The 24,715-nt window shown below is 46.0% G+C and overlaps 1 protein-coding gene across 1 annotated transcript in view; it reads right to left on the bottom strand.

Annotated features, from left to right (window-relative positions):
* Positions 1–23,833, bottom strand: part of MRI1 (methylthioribose-1-phosphate isomerase 1) — a 64,059-nt gene extending 40,226 nt beyond the window's left edge. Inside the window, exons 1-2 of the mRNA XM_086963631.1 lie at positions 23,366–23,833; positions 331–566 (exon numbers count right to left, since the gene is read on the bottom strand). Of these exons, the coding sequence (XP_086819757.1) occupies positions 331–566; positions 23,366–23,497 (368 nt within the window). The 5' untranslated portion in view covers positions 23,498–23,833. The remainder of the gene's footprint in view (positions 1–330; positions 567–23,365) is intronic.
* Positions 23,834–24,715: the final 882 nt, after the last annotated feature.

Genomic DNA, 24,715 nt, shown 5'->3' with positions numbered 1-24,715 from the left:
GCAAAGAGACTGCACTTCTCGAGAGCGACAATGGGGAGGTTAGCTGATGCTAAAGCCTGTGAACAGGACACAGAACAAGATCTGCTTCCCCAACCCATTACATTTTGGAAGGGCAATGAATAGAAGGCTGGGGATACAAAGACCTGACAACAGAAGTAGTGTGATAAAGAAATGAAGTTAGACTCTACTGATTCACCCCTAAGAATCATCACCCAAAGACCAAGACTCAACTTACAAAGTGGTGCGGTTTACAGAAATAATGCAAAAAGATGGAGTATAACGTGTTTGTGGGAGTGCTGGATGGCAGTTGATTGCATAATAACCCGTTACCTGTTCTGAATACTCTCAGAGGTGGCATCTGGCTTCTCAGCTTCCTGCTTGACGAAGGCAGTCAGTTCGGTGGCAGCTCGAGCCATGTTGACCGCAGTGGGGCGTGAGGTGACAAGGTATGCCAACGACTCCAAAATGAAGGCCACCAGGTCATCTTTCTCCCTCTTGTGACTGTGATGGAGCTCTACGGCTAAGCTCAGGCAGCCCACAATAGCTATCGCTGGTGCGCCACGCACCTGAAATACACCAGAGTCCTGTTTGCCATCTGTAAACTAGCTCCCATTCCCTCAGTCTAGGAGCTCTTCAAACCGTCCTCAACCACATTTCCACTCCTTCCCAAACCACCACACGCAACATATACATCCTAAATCCAGCACCCACTCACATAGTAAGTGCACCCCATAAGCCAGCTCCCCTCTTTGGTCATTGTACGGCCTTGTAAATGATCTTACTCTCCCACCAACTGTGCACCCCGAAAACCAGCACTCACCCAAACAATCTTTCAGTCAACAAATAAGAACTTTCCTGATTTTTTTGTGTGTTTTATATAGTCCAAACTAGACCCAAAGGTATCAGAGCGCTTTACATGAACACCAGTTAAGTTAGACGGACACATTCATTTTTGGTAGGCACGGGATGTTAAGTGATTTAACCAGAATCACAGAATGTTGAACGTCACTGCCGAGACTCGAACTCAGTTCCCCAGCTTCGAGGTTGACCACTCTAGCCATTAGGCCACAATCTAGATCTCAAGCTCCTAATGTCTGGTGTAAGTAGCTTACTTGGCCATGAGATCCTAAATGGTTCCTGGTCATGTATAAATACCTCACACAGTCCTGTTTTTCAAAACTCTGTGCACTAACATGAATCAAACAAAAATAACTGGGAAAGATACCACAGTAGACAAAGGAAAATCAGATTTTCATCAGTTACAATAAAATGATGGTGTGGTTTTAAAATATTTAATTCACAGTTGACTCCTTTATATCACACCATTTTTGTATATTGGTCATACTTTCTGCAAATCAAAGTTATAATAAGCATACTCATAACTGGCATATCATTTTATCCAACCATTCCAACACATGAGAACAGATATGAGGGACATTTATTAAAAATAACTGGGATCGTACGGGGGTGGAGGGTGTGAGGGGCGCAGTGGGTATAAGAGTGCCGTCAGCCAAGATAGCGCTTTAGGGCTGAGGCTTCACCAACCTGGTTACTATATCCATCATCATCTGCTACAGGAATACACTATTGCCTGTAAAGATTTGAAAATGCTGAGATGGGGGATATCTGCAGGTTTGAGAAGTGCAGAAATCTGATGGTGAAACCCGAGAGGATCAGAGTGCCACTGGATCTAGGCAGCAGGGAGCACAAAAGGTGGGAGGTCGTGAGAAGGGAGCTGCCCTTGTCTATGCCTGTGGACCGTGCAGATTTGAAGAGCTGGAGTACCCAATCTTCGTGTATTAGAGGGGAGGTTCATCAGGACGCAGGGATTTGTGCTTTACGTTGCTGATACCATATCGGAGCATGGAAGGCCCAGGTCTGGTGGTGCACTGAAGGAGAGAGTAGCTTGCAACATAGCTAAAGCGACTGCAATGCAGCTCAGGTCGAACTTCCGTGCCTGACTGGAATCCTGTAGGGGGCCCTACTTGCCAGAGTTAACTGTTGGTGGAGCACCGGGTGGGTGGCTAAATGCGGTGTACGTGTATCTGCCAGTAGAGTGGGCATGAATTACACACCTAAGTTGAAACGCATGTTGTTCTAACACTGTTGGATGTGACATACACCAACCCAATGCGGGGTGCGTGTTGAGTAAGACATGTGAGGTGTTTGTTTGACTCCTGGACTGCAACAGAGAAGATACATTCTTCCACTTTTGGGGGTCCATAGTTGGGCTTGGGCCTTGGAGCGTCCTGGTCTGCTAAGAAACAGAGCTACAGTGCAGGGTACATGGTGGCACAACTAGAGCTGAAACTAGAATTAAACAGGACCAGAGACAACATATGCTTGTATGTGACACCTGCAATATTGCTAACGCACCTGACAGGAAGGAGCTGTCAGAGGACCCTCTCAAAAATGACAGAACTGGTTTGAAACTATACATTGAAGTGATGGTGCTGCCACTCGGCATGGGAAAGAGCCTCCATACGATGGGCGACAAAATTGACACTATGACAATAGGACACCATCACATAAAATAATGGGTGAGAAAGCATTCTGAAAATTTTGATTAGGTCAAACACTGTATTTCTGACCAGGAACAAAACAAAAGGGTGAGGGGGGAAAAGATCTTGAAGATGTAAAATGTGTTAGAGGGGTTAACAGCAAAAAATAGAGGCCTTGATGCCACAACCTTGCTTAACAAAATATGCATACTAGAGTACCGACTCCTCCAAGGGAGAGAAAATGGAGCCTGGCAGATTTTTGCGGCCTCAGAGCAAGCAGGGACTACTGTGACCCAGCCATAGAGGCTGGAGTATTTGCCTCTGATGTCCAGGGCCCATCCTACTATGGCTCTGCAAACTGGGCCAAGTACAACTCATTTTAGCACCTACTTCTCAGTGATGATGAAGCTTACATCAATCATACCTTGTTGGGCTGACAAGTTCACAATCCTGATGACAGAGGTCATGACCCAGACAAAATCATTGCCTCCGGGGATAAGCTCCAGTCCCAAACAGAGTTGCAAAGATGTGTGAGCTTCTTGCAGAAACACTACAGCACCAGGGACTTTAAGTCTATCAAGGACTGGAGCAAAGCAACCCCACCCTTTCACAACTAATCACAGGAAGGGTTGTGGTCAGCAAGCTATACCGACCTGACCTCACACTGTGAGGAAATATAAACGGGTGAGTTTGAGGCTGCAGGCGGTAAGCTCAGCCATAACACCTGCACAGTTTGTTATGATAAGATTTGATGACCAATTATGCAGGTGTCCGTGTTCTGCTTCCTGCCCTGCATTTGAAATGCGTCGCTGTTTGAGAGAAGATGCTCTGAACAGCTCAGTAAGGCTCAAGTCCTGTGCTCCGTTTCTGCAGTTGAAAGCCCAAAGCAGGATAGAAATTAAAAAAAAACGACAGATATTTGTTTTACAAAAGAGATAAGAATCCGCAGACAAGAAGGACTCTGTGCTAGCCCCAAGATCAATATGTGTAGGCCCGTGTGACCCTTTCTTTTATAGTTTACCAGATTGATGGCATGGCACGGTTATGGCTTAAATGCTAAATGCATTTGTGCAGGTGTGATTTTAATGCCATGATTTAGGATTCTTTCACCACATCTCTTCGCAAAATGAAAGACAGTAAAACAAGTCACACATGGCGTGCACAATGGTGCAGCCTTCGAGTACAAGTTAAAACAGGGCTGCTTATAATAGATGGTTTTTATCTTGTTTCTCTTTCAAAAGTGATGTGCTGGCAGACCCTTAACACGTCATAAAAAGCATAAACAAAGAAGCCTGACAGTGGAACCCTCAGATCAACAGCACCTGAACTGTTATCCCTCTAATATTCTAACCCCTCTATACTTATTGGGGTCTGTGCACACTGAAACGCACCCACTGTCACAGTGCAAGTCCCCATGGGATCTTAACAATTTAAAACATAAGCACAGGTGCACCACACATCCATTTTTAAGAGCAGAAAAAACAACTGTGTAATCTGTATACAACCCAATTATTCTTCAAGTTTTCCTTCTATTGTGTCATAAAAGCATTCTTACCACCAAGCTTCATTGGCTTCTTCTCTCCTGTATATTAAAACTATTGATTTTAGTCTGCACCATTGTTAACAGAACAGTCCTCTCCAGTAATACAAATAGCATGTCTCCCAGCAAGGTATATCCTCTCTTATCACAAGCCCTATAGTCTGCACATGCAACTTCATTAAATGTGAAATTGGTGGTTTCGTTTTACAACTCACCACTTACAAGCTTCACCAGGCACCACTGACTGCTAGAAATGGAAATGTTGTCCTTGGACATGCAGCTGTTATGTGTATACAAGTGTACCCCATCATGTCAACATGGCAATGGGAAACTTCATGACATGCGTACCATGCATTGCCCTAACACAAATGGTGCCCTTACTTACTATTCTCAATTAGCAGTCCGTGCCATTCATGAATGAAGACACAACAAGCATTTACAATGCAATGGTCTCGGCATTATTAAAGGTAGAGCTATTGGCCTTGCTCATGACTTTTTTTTATCATAAATAAATGGCATTGTCATTTACATTGCCAATAGCTTAATCGTTAAATAAATGGCATTGTCATTTACATTGCCAATAGCTTAATCGTTAAATAAATGGCATTGTCATTTACAATGCCAATAGCTTAATAGCTCGCAAATGCATGAACTATTGCACAGGTCTCTGGAAATCTACATGCGTGACCACACACAGAGCCCCACACACACAGAGCCCCACACACACAGACACAGAGCCCCACACACGCACAGAGCCCCCCACACACAGACACAGAGCCCCCCACACGCACAGAGCCCCCCCCCCACACACACAGAGCCCCCCCCACACACACAGAGCCCCCCCACACACACACAGACCCCCCCCACACACAGAGCCCACACACACACAGAGCCCCACACACACAGAGCCCCCCCCACACGCCCAGAGCCCCACACACACACAGAGCCCCCCACGCACACACACCCAGAGCCACACACACACCCAGAGCCCTACACCATGCACAGAGCCCCCCACACGCACAGAGCCCCCCACACACAGAGCCCCCCACACACACAGAGCACCCCCCACACACAGAGCCCCCCCACACACACACACAGAGCCCCCCCCCCACACACACAGAGCCCCCCCCCACACACACACACAGAGCCCCCCCACACACACAGAGCCCCCCCACACACACACAGAGCCCCACACACACACAGAGCCCCACACACACACACCCAGAGACTGACTGGTTACACCTTTTAAAACTAGATAATGTCATAGGTCTCTGGAAATCTACATGCTTGACCATAAACATCGAAAAACAATGCACATCCTGGTAATAGGGACCCCATTTCAATGCACTGGCAGGTCAACAAACCAGAGCTGAGCTATGCATTCTGGGGTTTACATACGGACGCCTAAGGTGATATTGAGAAACGACTGCCACCTAACCCAAGATGCCTGCTCTTCCTCCATCTTCTGCCAGACAGTGGCTTACTCCTGGAGCGTTCAACAACAAATCTTAGACTCATCTATAATGCTTCTACTGCTTTGCTCTGCTGAGCTCACTGTGCCATCAACATGTAGTGGAACTATAGTGGGTTGCACGGTCTATGCATGTAAACTGAAAGACTCAACTACTGGAGGTGGTAGATGCAAATGGCTTCCATACATCAAGCACATCCCAGTTTCCATTACTGGTCCCATTTGTGCAAGTTATGAACTGTTCATGAGAAGGAGACATTCACTGATCTGATTTACATGAAACAAAGCCAGGGGTCTACATTTATCTGTATTTAAGCTTGATATCCAAAGAGGATTGATGGCATATTTACTTGGTGGTGAAGATGCACGGGTGGTAAGAGGGAGCTCATAGTGTACACCTTACAGCGCACTAGCAAAGCATAGTGTAGCACTTTACAGCACACATTAGCAGCACACAGCAGTTCCATGAGCTATCACTTGCTACAGTTCCATCAAGCAGATGGTCACTGCGAAATGGAACACTGACTCACAACCAAACACAGCCTAGGTTTCAAAACCAAATGGGCAGAAGACAAAAAAAACTCGAGCATACCAGAACCCTCACTCTGCTCGCTATTGTCAATGTAGTGGAAAAGGGAACTGTGCGAGTTTCGTCCGTTGTAGAGACGTTATAATATACAGAAGAAAGACCATACTCACAATTTTGTAAGCACTAAATGGCTTTATTTAAGCGGTCTCCTCCCAAAAGTGCCTCAGCTTCAAAGTAAGTCAATAGGGGGAAACATTCTCCCCAGTTTTATTTTTAAGCCTCTCTCGTTCCAGTTTCAATATGTTGGCATGTATGACAATGTGATATACACAATTAGCAAGGCTTGTTGACTGCCCAATCAAGACTAACCATCTCCTGAGGGCCCCAAGCACAGGAGGGCTTAACTTGCCCCTACAAGCAGCAAAGTGTTCCTGCTTGCCTATGGAGAGAGGAAGGTCAGAATCTGGGAAGACAAAACATCTTGAAGAGAGGGGTGGAGGTGGAGTGGAAGCACCCACCTGCAGCACTCCAGGCCTCTTGCTGCCATGGTGTATACTGCAGGTAGTCTCACAGCCTGCATGCCTAATCTGCATGAAGGAATTGAGTGTGCTAATTAGCTACTCCCCTGCCTACAATGGTGCAGAAATCCTCCGCTAGACGTCAGAACCAGAAGAGGTCTGACACTAGCTAGTCATAGCTCACCCTTAAGATGGTCCTTTTTCAGGACCATCTTAATGGTGAGATATGACTAGCTAGTGTCAGGGAAAGGCTTCTCATTTTCATCACTTTGCAGCCTGTATGTGCGAAACTCGTTTGTGCGATGAAGTGACTGGTCAGTGCATTTGTCCACCACGCACCATTCAGCCGGACTGTACAGTTTGCGAGCCCCAGACCTTTGCCTGCCACCCTTTGGTTGGCTGTGAGGAGTGTAATTGTTCTCGTTCTGGAGTCGCCAAGCTAACCAACCCTGGGTGTGACCTTGAGAGTGGACAGTGCACGTGAGTAGGGAATACAAATGCTTTGGTGTGTACACATGCTCATAACTGTACAGGGAACAGATCCAAAATGCCATTTTCCTTCTCTTTAGGCTTCTAAATGCTCTAAAGAGACTTGAGGGAGGTACGTTTGTGCTTTATGAAAAATCAATCAAACATAAATTGTGATGAATCGTCCACTAGACATATTTGACTGGTCATTTAAACTAAGATGGGAGGGAATGTAGAATAATCCAGCTCCGATTTATCTCTTTGCTGTGGTCTGTCTGATTGGGTACAAAGGTGAGGTATGAATTAACTCATTGTTCTTCAGTAAATGGGTGTAAATAATGGGGTCTGGAAGGCACTTAGGGCTTCATGTGCAAAGCCATTTTGCCATAGCAAACCCTGAGATTTGCAAAATCCCACGATTTGAGACTGCAAAAGGGCTTTTCTTTATGTACAAATCCCACATTATGAGTTGAAAAAATATTTCCGACTATTAAAGAGGCTTTTTTTACGGTCCGAATCGCAAAAATTAGAGCATGAAAGAAACATCCCATTCTTATTTACTAGTTGGAGTGGAATGTGTCACTGGTTTGCATCTACAATTGCAGTAGATTGATCAGATACAGACACTTAAGATGGGGTGGTATCTGGTTCTCAACGGGGAAGGTGTCCCCTTTTGAATCCTCAGAAAAGTTTCAGGGAGAGTTGTCAGTGGTCCCCAGGACCACTGCTAGCTTTTAGTGAAATTTTTAGGGGGAAAAAAAACGTTATTTGTTTTTAAATCTCACTATTTCCGATAAGAAAAGAAGGCTGCATTTAAAATTTTTTAAAAAAAGAATTCTTGGTTTAAACACAATCAGACATGCGTGCCTGTCTTCTGGGCTTGGTCTTTGTGATGGTGGCCAATCACAGGGGTTGCAAATTGCATCCTACCTAATGTATGTGTGTTAGTCAAGTTGTTCTGCGACCTCATGCGATGTAATATTTTATGAACTGACGTATTTGCACATTGGTCAGTTCAATAAATCAGAGTTGATCCGCAAAAAAAAGGTGCACAGCTCGCAACCATTATTTTAGACTCATTTATTAGTACAAAAGGCCCCTGCTAGTGCACAGCACCAGCAGTTCTTAAAAGCAAGTGCTGAGCCGGGTCCCTATCGAGCTCTCCATTTCTGCCATCACCCCCAGGGTGAAAAAAACTGCAGCAATACCACGCTTCACTGCCACTGATATAGCTTCAAAGAGATGCGTAATAGCTCTTTCAATCTCATCATGTCAGAACTAAAGCATATTCAATATTATATACATTGGTTGCTGTAGTTGTTGCTAATTTATCGTATTCAACTAACAACCACTGACAAAAGCCAACAGTCCTGACTTCTTGTAGGTGTAAATCATGTTACTTGTATTAAATATCTGGATGCAACGATGGATGCAGCAAAATAGCAGTCAGACGGCACACTACGCTAAGCACAGATTTTTAGCATACTTATTTTTAAGACACGTCTTTAATGACATCAGACACGCCCTTTGAGAGACCACCGACCCCCTCAGTTTTTTAAACCCACTTTAAGACCTGGACACTCCCTCTTGGACGATCCCAAATGGTGACGTGTGTTGGGGTGTGCTAATAACAGATAAGAGCCTCGCACATGTGCTGGGCCAGGGAGGCGGTGCGGGACAGCGCCCCTGTTAGACCTGGCACCTTGGCGTGAGTCTCCCTTCCACTTTTTGCTGATGTGCCTCCGATGTTTTGCTGGTTTTCCGATACTCAGGGCACTGCGCCACGGCTGACCCGTGCCGCAGTGCAAGTGCTCCCTACTGTAAATTGTACATGCGATTGGTATCCATGATTGGTTCATTGGATTTACTGTTAGTCCCTAGTAAAGTGCACTATTGCGCCACCCACCGAAGCAGCCGTAAAGATGTGTCTGGGAACTGCGACCGCAGAACCCGGGTGCGGTCTCGTACTGTCACGCTAGCTGGGCAAGTGCACCCACTTGCCAGCCCCCCGAACCTTCCCTTGACTACATATTAGTCACCCCTATGGTAGGCCTGCGGGCAGGGTGCGTTGTAGGTGTAAGGTAGGACAAGCCCTGATGTGTGTGGCATGTCCTAGTAGTGACTTACAACCAAAACCGTATTTCACTATTGAAGGCTACCTGCTCCATTAGGCCAGACTGAGCTGCTGGAATTATTACACCCTATAATCCCAGCAGGCTCAAGGAGCATGGTAGCGCGTCGTGTTTAGTATGCCTGAACTCAGGATGATAAAATATTTCTTTTAGTAAAGTTTATTTCAGTATCCTGGGTTTGCAAATGCTACTTTTAGAAAGATAGCATTTGCTTGCCTAACCATTTCAGCCCGCCTCTGCTGGTATGTGTATCTGACTGTCTGGGACGTGTGAGTGACAGGGCTGGGAGGATGACAGGTGGTGAATGCGCAGATCACACCTTAGTGGGAGGTAGGAGTGCCTCTTGACTCGAACTGTAGCTGTGCTCTGCCACCACAATGCTGGCTCCACCCTCCTGGGGAGCGACTGATGACTCAACCGGCACCTGGCCCAGGAAGGGCGAAGCCCCCATCAACAAGGTACTCTGGCTGCCCCTGTCCGCGCAATGCTGGCTCCACCTCCTGTGGGGCGTCTGATGCGCCTGCCCCTCACACTGAAAGCAGAAGCCGGAGTACACCCACCAGGGTACTCAAGGACTGAAAGTGGCTATGCAAAGGCCCCCCTGGCCGGGGAGAACAAAAGAAATACCGTATAAAAGAAGGAGCCCTGCTCCTTGAAAATTAGATCCTGTTTGGGCTACAGAAGGAACTCTGCCCGACGAGATGGACCGGGAAGGACAAGGAAGAGTGCTGTCTCTTGCCTGTGTCTGGTGCCTTGCTGCCGAAGGAGAGGAAAAAGGAAAGACTACGAGAAGACTTTTGCTTTACAAGACTTTGTGCCAAACTCTACTAAAAGATCTCCAAGGGCTTGCAACTGAACTTGCCCCCTGACCAGCGCCCCAGGACCAGTGGGCGCTACACCCTGAAGAAAGCGACTGCGTGTGCTGCTTATCGCTGCAGTACCGACGGAGGAATCTCCTCCAAGGCAACGACATCCACCTGACCACCGTGACCGGGGCCCAAAGCAACAGCGAAAGCAAAGTGAGGACCAGCCGCCGCTGGCCCGAACACCGTGACCGCAACTGCACCGGGAGCCCGAGAGCAAAGCGAAGGAGGACCTGTCCGGTCCGAGCTCTCGAGTTGACTGCGCCACGAGCAGCCAATCCACTTGCAAAGACGGACAGTTGCCCTGTGAGAGTCCCCTAGGTCGGTACCTTGCCCGACAGCTCAGCTGTGAGCGCACAGCTGCACCGGCACTTGGCTGGGTACGTCCTGCACTTGAGGACCGTACTGCCACTTGCCGCCACCACGCAGCCGCCGCCTCCAGGGTCGGAGCGGACGACGAGGAAAGGACCCTGCCGCCACAGAACACCGCTGCCCCGGATGACCCGTGAACTGCTCGGCTGAGAGCCGCAACGAACAGCGACCCCTGGAAGGCAACGCGACGTGGGACAGATCCCCTGGAAGCCGCCTGCTCCACAAGAACTTTGTTGAATTGGGCAGAAGGCCCTAAAAGAACTCTTATTGCTAGAAAGAACTGTGGCAACCTGAACTAAGTAACTTGGAACCGCTATTTGAAAGTCTTATAACTGTATTCACAAGCCTGCTTAAAGTCTATATAAAGATATATATTTTTACAGAATACAGTCTGGTCTCATTGTGTGGTGGGTTGGTTGTGACGGTGTAATATTGCAAGTGTTTAACCCTATGGGCCCCAAAGATTAGCCTACGACTGCTTAAGCCACACTACCTAGAGGGTAAGCAGAGGTTGTCTGGAAGGTAACCCTCAGCCCTGACGAGGAAGAGAGAGTCCCTGCTTGTCGCTAGTGCAACACTGCGCCAACTAGAGCCTCCCCCTTCCTACAGCCCCCTTTAGGCGGGCGTCCTGAGTGTGCCTGTTGCTGCAGAGTGAGCGAGTGCGGTCAAGTGCACCTGGCTCTTTGACTGCTCTTACCTGTGTAAATTTCTTGCGCAAAGGCGAGCGAGATGAGCAGGATCGGGAGCCCGACGGCCATGCAGCTGATGATCTGGTCCAGGGCCAACTCCTGCCGCAGCCCCTTGTACTTGTTCTCAGACGAGTCCTTCAGCAGAAAGTCCGAGAAGACATACTGGGCTGCTATACGCGCGATGGCCATGGCTGGGGGTTGGGCGCGCCTGCCTGTCCCAGGGGCTGCGGGTGGGATGCGCCTGCCTGTCCCAGGGCTGCGGGTGGGATGCAACTAACAACCACTGACAAAGCCAACAGTCCTGACTTCTTGTAGGTGTAAATCATGTTACTTGTATTAAATATCTGGATGCAACAATGGATGCAGCAAAATACTGCACGGCTAGTAAAAGCGAGATTTGGAAACAAGAAGCAACGGCACAAACAGACTAAGAACAGCACAAACAGGGGGGCAGAGGCTTACCTCATGTCCTCGGTAGACGCTGCTCGAGCAGCAAAATGGCGGATGGCAACTCTGAAAATTTTCGGATTCGGGGGCGTGGTTTTGCTGTCCTGAGTGACGGATGATGTCACTGTCTAAAGAACAGCAAAACTTACACCCCCAAATCTGAAAAAGACGGAGCCTATTCGGAGGGACAGATCTCTCCTCCAATGGGTGGCCTCCGTTTAGGAAGCCAGCCAATGGGAGAGAGGAAAAAACAGAGGCGGGACAATAGTCCAACACTAAGAAACATAAAATCTCGGACTTACCTCGACCTAAAAAGATGAAACGCGAGAGGAAATAGAAGGTGCAAAACAAAATTTTAGAAAAAGAACAGAAAAAACACAGCCCACAAGGGTCTCTAAACTTTTGCTAATTTTGAACCATTCTGGGTGTAACATCGGGGGCGGGGGGTATATTCTTTAATGCAAAGGCATTTCTATTGGAGCATGTCCGCTAAGGAAATGCTGCAAGCTCAGTTTGTATTACTGACAGTAGTTCTAGTAACAGAACGTGTACACATTTATTGTAACCTCAGGCCTGAATCAGATCTATTGGCAAGTATGCCCATGTAGATTTGCAAAGTGGTGGGAAAATTCAAAACCTTACTAAAATCAAAACCTTGATAAATTATGGGTACTAACATAATCAAAGCGGCTAGTGTGAGAGTTCTGATATAATGATAATGCTACTATAATTTGTAACCTCATCGCATGGCACATAAAAAAGGACAAGAGTTTTTTGTTTTTTTTGCAGGCCAAATACATTTCTGAAGTGGTTGTTTGACAGAACTACAATGGCATTTACAACCAATGCCTTTACTACGAAGGTCATAACGTTTATTTTAAACCCTGAATATGCCTTTACCACAAAAATGTAAGTATTAATCTATATGTTATGGGTTTTTACTCACACCTCCAATGTAAAATCATGCATGGTAAAGATATATGTATGGCAGAAAACAGTTAAGTGTGTGAATATATATATATATATAAATTACCTACTGGCGGTCGCCAGTAGGTAGTTATAGTAAGGATTATTTTGTATAGGGAATTCGCAACATTCTATTGGGAATAACTTTGGCGCCGGTTGAGGAATCTGCCTGAAAATTTCCTGAAATTTGCCTCGCGGCGCTCAGCTCCTTCCCTGAAAGTTTGGGGAGGGATTCGTCAAGCGGGGGCCGAGATAAAAGGGGGGTCCCAAAACGTGTTTTCCCCATGTTAATTTCCATAGGGCGGTTGGACTCACTTTTAGCCCAAACGGCTGAATGGATTTCCACCAAACTTGGCAAAACTGTAGGGACTGGTAGCCTGATGTGACTTTGCTATGTCTCAAGATATGTGCTCCAGTGGATTTTGAGTAATTTAGGTTAAAAAAAATATATCTATAAGCTCGCCCCGGTACGCGCACCGGGGCGCGTACCAGCGCGCGGAAAGCTGATTGGCTCTCGGGTGTCTTTCAACATTCCAAACAGTCCGGAGCGGCCGCCATCTTGTGTCTCGGTAGGATCGAGACACAAGAGGTGGCAAAAACAAAGGGGTAAATAACCAAAAGGGGGCAGAGTAGACCCCCCCTGATCCCCTAGGTTTGATGTGGGGGGTCTAAAAGGGCCCCGCGGGGCAAAGAAAACGTTTTTTTTTTTTTTATTTGCGCGGGGGGAGAGCCAGGTACGCGCACTGGGGAGCGTACCATGGGGAAAAAAGAATGACAGAGTTTTTTTTAAATGTAGCCTTTTTAAAAAAAATTGGAGGTAGTTCTAAAAAGAACTGTTTTTTTTTTCTTTTTGTTTTTTTTTATTGTTTTTTTGAACATTTTGTACTTTTTTTGGCTTTTATGAACAATTTTATATTTTTTTGTTATTTTTATGGGGACAAACAAAAAACAGGGAATTGTAAACGGCTGAACTGGAGCAAAAAAAAAAAAAAATCAGGAAAAAATTAAGGTTTTTTTGGACAAATGTGGTTGTCACCAGCATGGTTGATGAGTTTAATGCTTTGCTCACCATAGGTAATAGTTTTACCACAAAATATACAAACGATTTTGTATTGTCCAAACTGGGTTTGTATGTTTGGGACCATCTCCCTTGTCTCTGGACCCGACGGAGTGGGTTGCTTTCTTTTGGAGGTGCTGGGAGAAGATTGGGGAGGGTTTCTGGTCAGTTCTCTGACCTCTGCCGCAGCATAGTTGTTAGGGTACAGGCGTTGCATGTGGCGAAACATGGTGTTATTGCCAAAAGAGTACTTTTTGTTAGGGTTCCCCCTGGAAAGTACAGTGCCACAGATTAAACAAGTAACCTTTGGCGCATTTACTTTCTAGAGGTCCTTTGGGATTGAAAAAAACTCCCAGATAATGTGCTCCTTTGGCTTATATGGGGTAGTATTTTCAGGAAGGAACCTCCTCCTCTCCTCCTCTCCTCTTCTTTATCTCCACCACTGTGGTGTTGTGGTGGTCTTCTTGGTGGTGGTGGCTGAGATGCTCCAGCTGCTGCTGCTACTGTAGCCATTTCTGAGTACAAATAGGTAGTAATAGCTCTGGAAACAGGTCTTCCTCACTCAAAGTACAAAGTGAGAATGAGGAAAAAAGGTGGGGCTTTCATCATTAGGGAAACAAAACTGTCCTGAACCAATGAAAAGTGTTATTTTCAGGTCACATGACCAGGGCTTTCATAATTTGGAAACCAAAACTGTCCTGAACCAATAAAAAGTGTTATTTTTAGGTCACATGACCCGACGCGCTTACACTACGCGCCCCGGGGCGCGTAGCGTAAGCGCGTCGGATGCTTACGTTGCGCGATCGTATGCGCTCGAGTGCTTCCGGGTGCGTTTACGCCGTGCATATCACGCGGACGCGGCTACGCGATACGTCACGATGATGTTTTCGTTTGCGGCAATAGCGCTAACGGGACGCTCACCGGTACGCGCCCCGGGGCGCGCCGCAAGACTGCGCTTACCGGTGCGCTCACCGGGACACGCACCGGGAGCGCTCCAGGGCAAAAAAAAATTAAAAAACATGAATATACATAAATAAATAGTATTACATAAATATATAATATAGGATTCACTACAAAAAATATTACATTTCATAGCTATAAATATTTGCCATTAAAAAAGCTTTGAAATTCACTGAAAAAAACATAGGCTTGAGGCCCTATATATAGTTAGGAATTAGCATTTAAAAAACCCATGAAATTCACTGAAAAAACCATAGGTTTCACACCAGTTATAGTTAGGAATTAGCATTTAAAAAACCTATGAAATTCACTGAAAAAAACGTAGGTTTCACACCAGTTATAGTTAGCTGGAAATTTTACGGACATAAAACCATTGAAATTCCCACGTTATAGTTAGTTGGACTCACTATAACTTGCGCGCCTGCAATGCACTGCTGATGACGTCACATATTACATCACTCATGACATGGTCAATGACTTCACTCATGACATCACTGATGACACCATCCAGTGAATGTGTGTCTTTCTGAAAAATAAATATGTTTTATATATGTATATGAAAAAGGTCGATGGAAGAATAAATGTTTAAATAAGTGTCTTAATGGATGCTTTTTTTAAAAAAAATTGATTGGTTAACTGGCTAAATAAGTGTATCTTAGTGAATACATATATGAGAGAGTAATGTTTAAATAATTAAATATATGTATCAGTGTTTCACTTTGTGTATAAGTGGCTGCATGGGTTGGTGAGTAGCTACATGTGTGTGTGTGTGTATGGGTTATTAGATGTTTTTTTAGTATCAGTATGAGTGTATGTATGGTTTGGTGGGGGTATTACTTAGCACATAGATGCATTAATGACTAGCTCACTGTTGAAGACAGCATATGTGTTGAATTGTAAGGGTGGATGAGTGTGTATATGTGTGTGTTACTGAGTGAATGACTGTCTCACTACAGGGCTCGACAAATCATAAAAAATGCTCTAGACCTGCAGGTCTAGTAAACTACAACATCTCCTCGACCTAACTTAAATGAACTTGACCTCAAACTCTGAAAACTGAGCAAATGTGACAAGTTAACAAGATTTAAAAGCATTTTTATTGCTCATTTACTTCGTGAGCAATAAAGATGCCTTTAAATCTTGCTATCTTGTCACATTTCCTCTGCTTTCAGAGGCAGAGGTCAAGTGTCAAGTTTGTATTCCTACTCGCCAGAAAGGGCGAGTAGGACCTAAAAATAGCTCGTCCTTAATCAATCTCACTCGCAAATGCGAGCGGTCGAGTGAATTTGTCGAGCCCTGCACTAGTGTCTTTATCAGTAACTAAATATGTTTTTTTCTAGTATATGTGAGTATTGATGTATATAAGTGAGTATATGTGAGAGTGAGAGATTGTAAGAGTTCCTGTTTAAATAAGTATGTGTTTCTATAAGTGATTGTTTAAGAGAGTAAGTATGTGTAAGTTTCCTTAGAAGTAAGGTGGTAGTGTGTGTATAGCTGTATATGCAAATAAATGGATGTTCAATAGTTTATTTGCATGTGTGAGTATGTGTGTGAGTAACTTTTGGATGACTGTTGGTGTGTAACAGGATGTATATGTGTATCACTACATATGATGAGTGAGTATATGTATGAGTGACTATATAGAACTGTTGCTGAATGAATGGATGTGTATATAGATGGAGGAATTACTGAATTGGTTGTTGTAACTGGTATGGGTATCTACATTTTTTTGAAAATGTTAGTTTCTATTTTTGAATATGTGTTTCAAGGGTTACATTACACTGAAAGGAGGTCTGTCACAAGGATGGTGTCATCAGTGATGTCATGAGTGATGTCACTGACCATGTCATGAGTGATGTAATATGTGACGTCATCAGCAGTGCATTGCAGGCGCGCAAGTTATAGTGAGTCCAACTAACTAGAACGTGGGAATTTCAATGGTTTTATGTCAGTAAAATTTACAGCTAACTATAACTGGTGTGAAACCTATGGTTTTTTCAGTGAATATATATATATATATATTCCAAAGATAACCTCCTTTACGGGAGCAATAGACCCTAAAGGGCAGCCATCAACACACTGTTTCCGAGTTGATGGCTGCCCTTCAGGGTCTTTTGCTTCCTTAACGGATGACTTCGCTGGAATCAATTGTACTAAGGAGTCTGACACCCTTGTTTCTGCGTCACCATGTGAATTTTCCCTTGAATTATGGCAGTTAGACACAAGTAAGGAGAAGAGGGGGTTCAAAAGCCTCCATTCCAGTCTTTGGAAACTCTTCTGTCTGCAATTAACTTTGTGAAAGAAAGCACACAATGAACAATTTACATTTTGCTTTTATGCACGTTGCCAGCCTTTCACTTCCCACACATGAGCGTGTATATATGTAGCACATATGGTGGTGTGTTTTTATGCGCTTTGATACTATCTCAATTGTTGATTGTTATATAGGTTTATACGCTTTCCTGAAGTTTATAGTTTTAAAGATTTAGTGATTTGCAGTCTATAAGGTTCTCATGTTGAAATACTTCTGTAAAGCGCTCTTCTACCCTTTGCAGAGTCATGTTCACGCTATAGAAAACACTAAATAAAATAAATTGTTGGCATACTAACATGGGAACATTGTACTGCAGCATGATGATGGTAGGTTACCTTAATATTGATTTGCTGCCAGTACGAGTTTAATTTGGCAATTTACAAAGCATGCTGGGTGTTGCAGGTTTAAAAAACTACTGTGTGCACAGGAAATTTGCATAAAAAGAATGTGATTAATGATTGGTGTTATCATCTTACCTGTGAACAAGGCTCGAGTACGGAGCTGAAACCTGTCAGGAAAACTTAAATGCGATGGAATTTGCCACATTTTGATTGCTTAATAAAACAAAGAGTCCAAGGATTTCGCCTTCGTCCGATATATTTGGCCAGTTCACAGCTCGGCATAGATAGCACTGTGCTAATCCTATGCTTAAAGACTTTGCTGTGGAATTTGTAAAGAATGTCCCTTTCTATCTCGGCATGGATGGCACGGTGCTAATCCTATGCTTAAAGACTTTGGTAGAAAAGCAGACATTTGAGGTGAGCAGATTTAGAGTGTCGCTGGTGATGAGGGTGCTCTATACTAGAGCTGATTTCCACCTAAACTTGAGAACTAACCAGAGTTCTCTGCTTCTTTTTTGCATAATTTATGCATCACTCTATGCCTGACAGGGTTTCGTTTCGACTTATACTGGGTGCTCCCTTGTGTCTAAACAAAGCTATACCTCTCTGAAGAGCTATAATAGGAGTGAAACATGCATCAGGGGTTGCTTTTCTTCATTTCAGGTTGGCTTGGATGGTATTTTACCAATCCAAAGCTGTAATACAGTGCCAGGAGTGGTTAAAAGGCTTTGGCCAATTCATAGCTCGGCATGGATAGCAGTGTGCTAATCCTATGCTTAAAGACCTTGCTGTAGAAATGGTAAAATATTTTGTCCCTTTCTATCTCGGCGTGGATGGCACTGTGCGAATCCTATGCTTAAAGACTTTGATAGAAAAGCAGAAATTTGAGGTGAGCAGATTTAGAGTGTCGCTAGTGTGGAGAGTGCTGTATATTGTAGCTGCTTTCCACCTAAACGTGAGAACTACCAGATTTCTCTGACTCTGTCAAAGGCTGTTGTAGGTCTCTTTCTGCACTGTCTGTGGCTTAAAATTAAATAAAAGGACTTACTTTGAACATGCAGTAACCTGGCTGTGCTGTTTTTCTTCCACACCCTTGGACTGGGGGGCTGTCGGTAGTGAAGAAACCTTGAAATGAATATATACACACACACACACATACACCCATACACACACATTTCTTACATACACACACACGCACATAAATATATATATATATATATATATATATATATATATATATATATATATATATATACACACACACACATATAAATATACATTTTTTCCCAACAAAGTGCCCAAAACAATGGCGGACCAATGCCATCAAGACGGAATGGGCTGATGCCCTCAGAACCAAGTCCAAGGGAGAGCCATTTTGGAAATCAAAGCCTGAAGCGTCCAAATATTGTGGACATGAACCACATGCAGCAAAAGATTGTCCTGCGCAGGGGAAGACCTGTACCAACTCCGGGATACTCAACCACTTTGCCTCAGTGTGCTGAACAAGGAACAGAGGCCGAGATCACAAGAACCAAAGACCCCCATCATGAGCGGTAAGACAACTGTCGGTAACAGAGGCAGCCCCATCTGAGGAAGCCCCAAGGAGTAGCCGGAGATACCAAGGGCCAATCAAGGAATCGTCAGGATGATGAAGAGGTATACCGGATATCATTCGCACGTGAGCTTAAGCGACGCCGAAGGCCACAGCCAACCTGCATGATTCACGTCGCCGGCACAGAGGTAAAGCCAGTCATTGACACTGGAGGAACGGTGAATACAGGGCTCGAGTCGGGGTACCACGCGGAGGACGGCGTTCCCCCACTTATTTTACTGGGTGGACACCGCCCCCCCTGCTAAACAGCTGGAATTCACTCTTTGGCCTCTCTGGGCCGAGATCGGAGTTCACAGCCCGCTGCTCACCTCCCCTTTTGAGCGGAGAGGAGGTGTCAGACAGGGGCAGCTCAGTCTGACGCTGCACTGTGTCTTTGGTATATGCCTCCCTGCAAGGAACCCGCGACCCCCGCGCTGCTCCTCCTCTGTGCCCATCACCCCATTCCATCGCTCGCTTCTACAAGCCCCCTCACTGTATCCCAGCCCAGGGCACATGTGCCTATCACCCCCGGCTCCCGCCCCTTGCACCTTTCGTGACATCACTTCCTGTTGTGATGTCACTTCCGGTGACAGCGTCCCCCCACTTCTTTTTTTAGGACTTGTGCCCTGGGTGAATATAATGGGCCTCCAAAAAAATCGACGTTTGCGACCGTGCCCGCCGGTAACCCCGTCAAAAATCAATATATATGCTTATGGAGCGGACACCCCTCTCCCGTTGAAAGGTAAAATATTGGTCTCCATCAAAGCGGATGACCTGGAAGTCAAGGCAACGATCCATGTGATCGACAGAGAGGCAGACACCCTACCGAGCAGCCACATGGCAGAAGACCTGGGACTGGTCTTGTTTGTCAGGCAAATCCAAACACATCAAGTAGAGGAACTGCTCGACCAATTTCCTGAACTATTCCAAGGACTAGGGTGCATCAAGTGTGACCCCATCAAGCTACACATCGACAAGACAGTCGCACCAGTTGCCCTACAACACAGAAGTATACCATTCCATCGAAGACCACTGGTAGAGAAAGAACTAGAGACCCTGGAAGAGCAAGGAGTCATCAAAAAAGTCTCAGGGCCGACGCCGTGGGTATCTCCGATGGTCATTGCGGAAAAACCGAAGCAGCCAGGGGCCATACGACTCTGCATCGATATGAGACTACACAACAAAACCATTAAATGCAAACGTCACATCACACCAACGATGGACCATATCATCGCAGACGTCAACGGGTCAGAGTGGTTCTCTAAAATCGATCTCAATAAAGGATACCACCAGCTGCCACTATCAGAATAAAGCTGCTACATCACAACCTTCAGCACCCACCTAGGGCTGAGGAGGTACAAACGACTCAACTTCAGAATATCCTCAGCGGCGGAGGTGTTCAAGAACACGATATGTGAAATGCTGTCAGGACTGCCAGGGGTATTGAACGTCAGCGACGATATCCTGATTCATTCAGCAACCACAACTGATCACCATAAGCACCTCCGCAACACCTTAAAACGCCTAAGTGAACAGAGAGCAACGCTTAACAAAGATAAATGTCAGATCTTCCAGCCATCTCTGGAATTTTTTGGGTAGGTGTTCAACCAAGTAGGCATCCAAGTGGACCAGAGGAAATCCCACGCCATCAAGAATGCTCCCGCTCAGACTACGCCCATCGAAGTGAGGAGTTTCTTAGGGATGGCCACATAATGCGGGAGATTTATCCCAGGACTAGCAACCCGAGCAGAACACCACTCAGTGCCCTCACCCGACAGATACCAAATGGCAATGTTGTCAGAAAGAGGAAGAGGCATTCCAAGGGATAAAAGATGCACTACTGGAAGAAGCCACGTTGGCATACTTCGATCCGGCCAAGAAAACTGAAGTACTTGCTGATGCTAGCCCGGTAGGATTAGGAGCAGTACTAGCTCAGGAACACGAACACGGCCGATGGGCAGCCTTGGTGTTTGCCAGCAATTCACTCACTCCAACTGAGACGCATCCGGCTCAAATCGAGCCGGAGGCGCTAGCTATAAAGTGGGCCTGTAACCACTTTCATCTATACCCAACAGCCTTTTACCATGGTCACCGACCATAAGTCCCTTGCTCCTCTCTTCAAAGGGGCAGAACCTCACCCCCCTCCAAGAATTGAGCGATGGGCAGTTCAGCTGCAGTCATACGAGATGGAGGTAATCTACCGGCCCCGGCCCGGGGCCAAAAACCCAGCTGACTTCTTGTCAAGACACCAGATACCACAGGAGCCACAAGAGGACACCGAAGGGACCGAACAGTAGGTCCACATGGTGTCGACAGCTGCATGCCCCTAGAACATGATTCTGGAAGACGTCAAGGGGTCAGCCAGCATGGACGCCGTGTACATGTGAACCCTCCGAGCCGTCCAGTAAGGATCGTGGACAGATTACTTATGACAAGCCAACTCCTGGGCCCTGGAAGACAGAGAAAATCTCACAAAGGTATGGCGGATAAGGAATGAACTCAGCGCCACAGAAGACGGAGTCCTGATAAGAGGATCGAGACTAGTAATACCCCTAGCACTGAAGTACCAAGCAACTCAACTAGCGCACGAGGCCATCAAGGGGCAACAAAAATGAAAGCACGGATGAGAAAAAAGGTTTGGTTCCCGGAGCTAGAGAAAATGGTCGACGACTTTGTCCGACGTTGCTTGCCATGCCAACTGACAAGCGCTTCAGCAAGGCTGACCCTGGTAATCACTGAAGAAGCATGCACCGCTCCATGGTCTAGAGTAAGCATAGACTTCGGCAGTTTTCCCGGAGGAAAACACACTCTGGTGCTTGTCGATGCATTATCAAAGTAACCCCAGGTAGAACCCATAGTATTAACCGCATTCAGCCACGTATGCCCTGCTGTGCAAAACCATGTATGGGTTTCTTCACGAGATCCGCAGTGACAACGGGCCACCGTTCCAAGGAGCAGAATTTGCCACATTTCTAAAATAACGAGGAATACACCACTGCAGAGACACGCCCCAATGGCCACAAGCAAACGGCGACGTCGACAGGTTTATGCGTACTCTAAACAAGATGTTTCGCATAGCTATGGTAGAACAGGTCGACCCCAGAGAATACAAAGCACTCCTCACTGCACCACGCAGAGGAGCCCCTGGTCGCTATTGCTACACGGTCCAAGGAGAGACCTTCTCCCCACTTGTCCAGGGTGGACGTCCCCACCTCTAGAAACCGAGGTAACACAAAACAGGAGAACACATCAGAACATGCGAGCATGCACCGAACGCCGAGCGGTACCTTAACACTCCGAACAGGGGCAACTGTCCTTCTTAAAGACCGCCGGGCAGGAGGAAAGTTCAGAATAAACTACGAACCCGCCGCCTGGAAGGTCATTGCCAGCAATAGTACCATTGTTACGGCGCAGGAGGGAAGTGAAGAAGTATCCCGAAACATCTCATGGTTCAAGGAGGTCCCGGCTGAGCGTCCGACAGGACAGATCGAGGACCGACCAGTTGGCCCAATCATCACAGCTCAAGAAGACTCCAGCAGAGGATCAGGGAACGACGAAGGCGCAAGGGAATCAGAAGTCAACATCTCGCCCCCCCACCAGCCTGTCTCCAAGCAGAACACCACCGGACAGCACGCAACAACGAAGATGTTCTCAGAGATATAACCTGCGGCCCAACCCGCACCCAAATCAACGCCTACGAGACTTCGCCTGCTGATGATGCAAGGACCAGCAATGCTGCAAAGCGTCCAAGTATCTCAAGCTGGGTGCACACTACCAAGACTTATTACATTTGTTGTTTTCAAAGACTGAGTTGGGAAGGGATGTAATGGTTAATGCTCCAGTTGTTTATGGAGCCCGCACGTCATCTGCTGGCCAGGCGTGGCAACATAAATGGAAGTGCTGGCTCGAAGGCATTGCTTCTGTCACCAGCACACTGTGTTGTGTGGTGATATCGCGCCAGCGCTCAATCCCGCTGGCCGCCGCATGCCTGTGCATCACTGCGGAAGCGCGCCATCACAGTTTATAAGTCGTTGTAAACAATGTTTCCTTTCTGAAGCATCCTGACCCTTGGACGAGTAAAACATTTTATAAAACTTCACACACACTATACCTACACACAAACAGCTTGCTGCCTGTACAAAAAAAAACACTTAAATAAATTGCAAAGGAAGACCGAATAGGCAATTATTTGTTTTTCAAACTGCTCCTAGTTTTAGATTTTACATTCTTAAGCAAATAGCTTAATTACTGAACAGAAAATGTAGCAAGCCGCCTCAGAAATTGCTAGCATGAGAAATGTCTAGCTTTATATTTACTACTTCAAACCATAAGAGCCCTAGCTTTCTAAAAAGTCGGATCTTTATAAGACCGTTTCGCCTGAATACACACTTTGTGAAGTGAACGAGCACAGTCACAGTTTGGTGTTCATTTACAATAATGGCTTGCTTTGATGTCATCGGAAGGAGCCAGCACGACAGAGTTTAAACTCTACGCATGGATTGTTTTCTGAACCGGAAATCCCGCCTCTCTCGCACAAGTTGCATTGGGCTTGGGAAATCACTCCCGAGTCAAAACTCCTTTGAAATAAAAAAGCGCTACCCCTCACCTTCATTGATCGGATAGCGTCCCAGCCATGCTGCACGTTTGTGACATTTTCATAGACACTGGCGCGCGGCAGCAACAATTGATTAAGAACTTCCAGAGAACCACGGCTGTAACGCAGCGACTCCAGCGCCATCTTTCAAGATAATTGTGTCAGTTCCGGTGAGCATTGGAGGGTCATTTTTGCGGCGGTCCGTGGCCATTTTGGGATTGGATCGTTTCATTATTAAATGAAGGAGTCTGGGAATGCAGACACCTCGGTTGTCACGTGCAACCCCATTTAAATCGTCAGCGTGAACTCTGTCACTTTAGAGCATTTCCAACATTTTTCAACTGAGCGTATATGACCGCAAATGCGACCCACGTACCAGCGTTAAAAAACGTCCAGCGCCTTAGCCATCAAATTCATAAGGCACACCCCCTTGAAGCGTGGAGGCGTTCATTGTGGTGCGTGATTCACATAAAGAGCGTGGACTGAGCGCTTCATTTGCAGGTCGAACCTAGGCGGCGCATGCGCTGGTCTGTGTGCAAGGCATGTTGTATCTAGATTATGGCTTGAAGCACCTCCCATTTTTTCCATTCTTCCTGTCTGTGCCCTTCATAAATGCCTACTTTTGTTTGGTAAGTATACTTAATTAGTCCCGTCTTTTGGTGTTTTGGGCTCTCCCAGGAGACTACTTCTGTAATGTGTGCTTATTCTTTTTTTAAATTATGTTCCTTTGTGCGCACAATTTTTTTTTGTTTGCCTCAGCTCGTGTAGCAGCATGGCGCCTTCTTCACAGACACCGCGCTACATGTTTTGGACATCATTTGCATTTTTCTAACATGAGTTTGCTTTGATCAGTTCAGCCTTCCTAAAATGGCTTCCGCCCACTGCCCACAAGCGCTTTAACTTTAAATCTGTGAGCCGTTACATGCCCAGGCACATTTGCTCTCTGCCCTTCTCTTTGGCAGAAGCTTGCTGCTGTTCATGAAATTAATCAGTGTGCATGGAGTCTCTGCTTACAGTCACTCAGAGTGTCGCTACCCACATCTGCAGCTTTTCTCAGATTGCATGTGCACTGGCCCCGGGGCACTGGCTGCCGCAAAACTGAGCCACCGGTTGCAGCTGCCCTGATATGGCTCATCAGTTTAACTGGTGTCCCTTCATATCCCGTGGTGGCTCACACATTCCTATGTTGGGTGTGTACACACACTTTCATAGAACCACTCCATCAAATATCGGCTCACGCTCCTTAACAAGCCAACAAGTTGAAAAGTATACTCTACATCGCAGGGTTTTGTAAAGTCGATCTTTGATTGGAATGCTCCTTGACCGGAAATGCCTATTTTTAGCGTTTGAATTGCATTAAAC

Source organism: Lissotriton vulgaris, chromosome 1_1, assembly GCF_964263255.1.
Source record: "Lissotriton vulgaris chromosome 1_1, aLisVul1.2, whole genome shotgun sequence".
Taxonomy (NCBI): Eukaryota; Metazoa; Chordata; class Amphibia; order Caudata; family Salamandridae; genus Lissotriton; species Lissotriton vulgaris.
The sequence above is the reverse complement of the archived record's forward strand: the minus strand, read 5'-3'. Positions and strand labels throughout refer to the sequence as shown.